Source organism: Amblyomma maculatum, chromosome 1, assembly GCF_055883805.1.
Source record: "Amblyomma maculatum isolate TAMU_Amacu chromosome 1, ASM5588380v1, whole genome shotgun sequence".
Taxonomy (NCBI): domain Eukaryota; kingdom Metazoa; phylum Arthropoda; class Arachnida; order Ixodida; family Ixodidae; genus Amblyomma; species Amblyomma maculatum.
The window spans coordinates 316,365,837-316,372,667 of NC_139344.1; the positions used below are offsets into that span (position 1 = coordinate 316,365,837).

The 6,831-nt window shown below is 44.2% G+C and overlaps 1 protein-coding gene across 1 annotated transcript; it reads right to left on the reverse strand.

Moving 5' to 3' along the window:
- Positions 1–2,617: 2,617 nt before the first annotated feature.
- Positions 2,618–5,739, reverse strand: LOC146207190 (peroxiredoxin-4-like). Its single transcript, XM_084608237.1, has 6 exons — positions 5,496–5,739; positions 5,042–5,159; positions 4,816–4,932; positions 4,249–4,371; positions 3,994–4,159; positions 2,618–2,906 (listed from the first exon to the last, which is right to left on the reverse strand). Exons 1-6 carry the CDS (start codon positions 5,665–5,667, stop codon positions 2,850–2,852), a joined length of 753 nt encoding a protein of 250 aa, XP_084464363.1. The 5' UTR covers positions 5,668–5,739; the 3' UTR covers positions 2,618–2,849.
- Between the last annotated feature and the right edge of the window lie 1,092 nt (positions 5,740–6,831).

Sequence of the window (6,831 nt, forward strand, 5' to 3'; positions counted from 1 at the left end):
CAGAACGATTATTGGCCGACTTAAGTGCTTTAGAACTTTGGTTTTGGTTTCATGTCACACATTAGCATAGTCGTACTCATAATATGCCATATTATCTAAAAGACCGCCTGACAAAGTTTTAACCAAGCTGTACGAATGTGCCTGCATAGCCTAAGAATAGCATGCCTGATTGGGTTTCATTCTAATTTCAAATGTGTTGTGCAAGTTGGCAGCTCCTGCCAATTTGCTTAACAGACATCAGTGAAATCAAATTGTAAGCCCTAGTGCACACACTATCATTAGCATACAGTTTTAATGTACCACATTATGTGAAAGATCATCCAACATAAATTTGAAATCCCGCTTAAAGGGGTCCTGCAACATAATTTAAGTGCATTGTTTTGTTTCTTTGTTGCAATTAAGTTATGGTGGTGGTTTTGCCACCAGTCTTGACACGAATATTTCGGTATTTAGTATTTTAATTTGCCAAAGCTTGGCAGGAAACAATACAACGACCTCGTCAGTCGCTCCTCACTATTGTAGTATGCCTGGGGATACTGAAAAAGGGGCAGACAAAGGAGCCGGTTCAATAGTAGGAGGTGCATGGTGACAAAAGAATGTCTCCTTCCCCTGCCTGCTCCCGGTCTCTTTGTTCCTCATTCTATTTCTGCGAGGTGCTATGGAAGAGAGCTCGTCAACTTTAGTAGAAACGTGTTATAGCGACTGGGGAAACCATTGTAAGTTTTCAAATGAAAACGCCATTTGCACACCACAAACCTATGCTGCAGGCAAAGAGGGATGCATAAGAGGGTTTAACATTGACTTCAGGCTCTTAATGAGCCCTAACATGTTGACATGAAGGTACCCAAGTCACATCTGGCATCGAGTTCAGCGCTAGAACTGTTGTTGCCATGAGAATCCTTGCACTTGGCAGTGCAAGTTTTTCGTTAATGGGTTGGCTCAGAACACTGCGCATCACATAGTTTAGCCAGAAAATATGCACCATTAGGAAAATAACAATATTGAGTGTGATGGTATTGTATTTTCTTTTTTGGTAAGCTAGCTCTAGGACTTCCGTGTGCCAAAACGGAGTCTTGTCTGTGCAGTACTTGGTCACCGATAGGTGGTAGTGGGCAAGTGACATAGCCAGGCACTGACTGGTTGGCGAGTTGCATTGCCACAAGGTCATATGTCATGGCCGGGTTTGGAGGAGCTACTAACTTAGGCAGATGTTTTGAGATGGGAATGCTGCCCACCGGGACCCTTGAAAGCCCCACTCAGACACTCTGCCTTAAGCCATGCAGGCACGTTTATACAGCTTGCTTAAAGTGGGGCTTTCTATTTATGTCACGTGATCTTCACATAAAGTCTTCAACTTTCATTTGTGCGCAGTGGATCCAGAACTCACCACTATTGCAGTGTCCACTTGAGGTCCTTTAAATGGCCCCAAGTGTGCTACCACCAAGGTGCCCAACAGTTTTACATGATTACTTCTAATTATTGACATTTCTGTGCGATTACTTATTGATTACTGCTACAGCAGTAACAGGGATGAGGCGAGAAGAATGCAGGCACAAGCACTTGTGTTTACGTCCTTCTCGCCTCATCCGTTACTGCTGCACTGCAATTCCCAGTACGCAAAACCATCTTTGGAAATTCAATTTTTTTTTTTTTGTAACTGATTACCTGTATTGAATTACCTTTTTCGTAAAAAAAAAAAAAAAAAAAAAAAAGCTACAGGGGCAAAGCGTCTGTGACAATATGATCACGTCAAATTGTTTAAAGCACCACCAGCTTTTGACCAATGAAGTGAACCTGCCCTGCAATGGTTCCACACTAAAAGCTTCATCTGATGTTTCAGAGAAAACACCTAAAAAGGTGTTTGTCAGCTTTTCAGCAGCTTTACCTGCAGATTTTTTTTTCACAGTGCCAACTACGAAGTGCAGCACATCATAGAGGACACAGAAACTGGCATCGAAGTATAATGCAACTACACTCAGGTGTATAAGGTATTCATACGACATAACACTGCCCTGCTTTCTAGCACGTGTCGAGTGTTCAGTGTAGTGGCTGTCTTCACAACTAAACATTGGAAAATCAACATCAACTTTGAAAACTAACACTTCAAAAATTGCAAGCTGCGCTAGCTTATTCAATTACTTTTCTGGGGCTTTGACTGTAATCAGTTAATTTCAGATAGAATAATTGTAGTGAATCACGTAACATGTACAAGACTGGACCCACAGCAAGCAAAACAATGGAAAGCAGTGATAAACCGCGCATAACTAAGACTAGCCATGCTAGCGTACAATAATTCATGATTACCCCCAAGCATCACATCACCTGAATTTCTTTAGCATCACATCACCTGCGCCCAAACAGTATGCAGTCTGCTCAGATTGTTTAGACTTCATGAAAAAGGCACGCAAATGTAGCTCGTTATTCAAGACTGTGAGAAAAGCAATGCAGCTGCTGCCAAAGCCAAACTACTGGCTGTAATATCTCTTAGTAGTGGCTGTATGCGTACGCACAACTCATTTTCATAGGTACTCGTTTGCTGTTTGTTTTGTTAGAGTTTCCTGTCATGCAAACCATGTCATGTGTCATGAGAGTTTAAAAAATCCAACCGACAACAGCATTGGCATTAAAGAACTCTTTAATGGTGAAACAACACTGACCACTGTAGGAAGAAAAAAAAAAGCAGGAAAAAACAGTGCTTAGATCACATTAACAAGATACAGACTAGGCAGTCACAGACAACCAAAGTTATCATGGGAACATTTTTGAAGTTGCTATGTTTTTGTGATGAAGATTTCATATGAGTTTAAATGTCCTGTGAGCAGTATCAAGTGTTTGATGCAGGAGAAGTTTTATGCATCACCCATTTTGCTGAAGTACTTCAGCTTGTCTTCTGGGTTAGGAATAATCTGCAAAAAAACAAAAAAACAAATGCAGTTGAGCAAGAGGTTCTGTGGAAGTGAGTTTTCCAATACACTGACATGTGTATTGAAACCAAATGCAGTCTCTAAAAGCTAGTGTATGTGTGTGTGTGTGTGTGTGTGTGTGTGTGTGTGTGTGTGTGTGTGTGTGTGTGTGTGTGTGTGTGTGTGTGTGTGTGTGTGTGTGTGTGTGTGTGTGTGTGCGTGTGTGTGCTCGTCATACTCCCTGCAAGCGGCAGTCGAATTAGTTGAGCGAGGAAAGTGCAATATTTCGCGACATACAGTATTTTTAATATGTGCTTCCCCTTAAAACCTCACAATATTCTAGCCTCTTGCAGCCCCCAGAAGTGGTAGCAATGGCACCAAGAAAGCACATCCAACGTGACTAGAGTTCGTTTTCTATTTATGCCTTGAGGTATTTTAACATTGTAGCAGCACCCTCTTTGGTCGAAGTGAGTGGCAAAAAAAGTGATGGCCGGGCTCCAAGGTTGGTACTCGGAGGCAGAAAAATAAAACCTTTGGTTCAGTCCAAATTTGAATGGTCCAGGTCATGTTTCCCGGCGGCGCTCTAAACATCAACATTTTAACAAGTTGTCAAAGGAAAGTTAAGAACTTAAGGCAATGTCCACTGCTTTTGCATTGCACGTCTTTGTTCAATTTCCTTTTATCACCACTCAGCTAAGATTTGATACAGTGCTAGATTTATATTCCTTGATGCTAGGGAAGAAGTCATCTGCTATGTTGTTTTTACAGGCATGGAATACTAGAAATGCTGTGAGATAGCATTTCAAACATTCGTGCACACAGAAATTTGATCAGAATCGACAGCCACCAACACAGTTGGATCGCTGCAGCATTTTATGCAACGTACAGAGGCCACTCAATGATGACACGTGTACATATTACTTCCGTTTCACGGCTACGAGTAATACAATTTTACATGCTTCCCTTGTTTGCAAGGACTGCTGGCTTCTTTTGCTACTGACTGGCACTCATAACTGGCCTGTCACTGTGAAATCTTGTACCAGGCTTTTCGAATGACTAGTCTAATAATGTACAGACAAAGCATCCATACCGTGTCTCCCCCAGGCTTCCAACCTGCAGGGCAAACTTCGCCATGCTTGTCTGTGTACTGAAAAGCCTGAACCAAGCGTAGCGTCTCATCCACAGATCGGCCAACTGGCAAGTCATTCATAGTGATCTGCCGAAGGTTGCCTTTGTCATCAATGATGAACAGTCCTCTGAAAAGTAATGAAATGTTATAAATGCACACACACACAAAAAGGCACACAAGAGAAGATTGGCAAGGCATTTCATTTTGCACTCTGACCTCAATGTGTGACCGAGATCTTCCAGATAGACACCATAGTCTTTGGAGATCTGGTGAGTGAGATCAGATAGGAGCGGGATCTTGATAGGTCCAAGGCCACCTTGCTTCCTAGGCGTGTTGATCCTGCAAAATCAACAAAATGAACTGTAAGCCAGCAGATGCGTGCACATACATTCGATGCAATTCTATGCCATGTTCCATTTTCTCTTAATGCTTTGTGTTCTCAGAAAACTCGCCATAGTGGCTAAGTAGTTATGGCTTTTGGTTGCCGACACCAAAATCGCAGGTTTGAATCGTGGCCACTTTTTAATAGAGGTGAAGTGCATAAACTGTCGTTTGCTTCAGCGATGCAAGTGCACATTAAAGTGCACCCGATGGTCGACATAACCTGGGGAGCCTTTTCATCCGGCCACTCCTCAGTAGACATGAAGTGCACAAAAACTTGTGCAATGCAGTGGTCAAAATGGCCTAGAGCCTTTCACTGCCCCCCTCCCCTCCCTTCGAGCATGTGCACCTTAGCGACGATAAACGCAACTTAAATAATTTTCGCGAACTCTTACCACGTACCATGCAAGATGGGTGAAAGGCGAGTCAACAGAACACGCCACTACTTCTGTGTTCAATGCCTTGAACTCCTGGATGCGGTCGCTGAACGCTATGATCTCCGTCGGGCACACGAATGTGCTGAAATTAAAAAGAGGCGATTCAACTGAAATGCGAAATTTGACCTTTCAGAATTGATCACGTTCACGATTCAGGTCGACGCGGAAGATGCACCGTAAGCAGTACTCACAAGTCTAGCGGGTAAAAGAAGAACACCAAGTACTTTCCCTTGAAATCGGAGAGTTTCAGCTCCTTGAACTCTCCATTTACGACAGCAGTTCCTGAGAAATCAGGGGCCGGCTTCGAGACTGCGTTGAGAAAAATGGTTTAGAGAGTGCATGTTGTTTCAGACGCCGGCTATGCAGGCAATGTTCCACATGCGACGCGTCACAAGCGATAAATGACTCGCATAACCTCAGCTCCTTTATGATAAAAGTGGAGGAAAATCACCTCGGCCGTAGACATGTCCTCCGGTGAGAGACTGGAGTTGCATATTTAAGATCACGAAGTGACACGGCCGTATCCGCGAAAACAGTAGCGAAGAATGATCTCTGTGCACCACAGAGAGAGCAGGCGAGCACGCGCACGTTTTCGAACGCTGAAGCCGACGCCGGCACGTTACACGTCACGCAGTCAGTACTCACTCTGAGTTTTGCTCCAGTGGAGATTGTGAGCCGAAGATTTCGTGTATTCTTGAGGGTACACTTGGCCGCCGCCGTACGAACGACATGCTTCTTCGGCGCATGTAATAAATTGCAGGCTACCTATGCAGCAAAGAGCAATCAAAAATAACTTCTCGCATCGCCTCGACGCCATCCCGACGCTGCTTGTTGCAGAAGCGCGTGGCCACGCGTACCCGCGCGGCGTCTTTCACCCATTCCGCCCATCTCTCGATTGGCGTTTCAGTTAATGCCGAAAGGAGGCGCAACACACTAAACGGCGCTAAGGCTCCTCCATTTAAACGGCGCTAACGGCACAAAGGCGCTAACGGCGCTAAAGTGGGTGGTGGTGAACTCTTTTATTGCGCCCAAAAACAGAGGACCAGTAAAAGGACCGGTTGCGAGGAGGTCGGCCGGGATCCTTTAGGATGCCGCGGCCTCCACCGCTGCTGGCTCGGAAGTACACAGGAGAGACTCCCACGTCTCTGGGGTGTTTGTGTTGTCTGTGTTGTAAGGCTTTAAACGCCGCGTTTTCAAAGAGAAAGGCGTGTCGTAGTGAAGGGCTCCGGAGTGATTTCGACCTCCTGGGGATCTTTAAAGTGCACTGACATCGCATAGCACACCACTTCGTTTCGCCTCCATCGAAACACAGCCGCCGGCGATCGGGATCGCACCCGAGTACTCCGGCACAGTAGTTGGGCGTCTTACCACTGCACCACCGCGGCGGGGCAGGTTACAGCACGACTGAACTTCTATCTGATCTGACATTTAACCACCATGGCAGTAGCATAAAGCTGTAGATATTGCAAAGGTTGCATGTTTTGACAAATTTTAATACAAGTAATATAATGCGCCTTTGGGTTTTGGCCCATATGGGACAAGATCGTGACAGCCTTCTGAGTCATTCAAATTGATCACTTTAATTTTGCTGCAAAATATTCAAAGGCTGCTTGGAAATTAGTTAAAATTAGCCAAACTAACCTCCCAAGTGACAAGCCTGTAAAGCCGTAACGAAATTTGTGCGCAGAACCCTGAAGCACTATGCCATGTCAGGCATATAGTGGGAAATAATTTATTCATTTTATTATGGTTACCCCTAAAGGTCCTCCAAAGAAGGGTATTTGATGGTTGAACAGATTGAACAGCAGCACATTTTTTGCCAGTCATGGCATCTTTTTCACACTTGAGACCGTAGACTTCAATATATCCATGATTTTTTCTACAGGATAACTCAATATGTCAAATATGCAATAACCTTCTAGCCCAAAAACTTTTCACTATCTGCTATCTAGGTTATATTTTTTCAGAAGCAGTTGGAGAC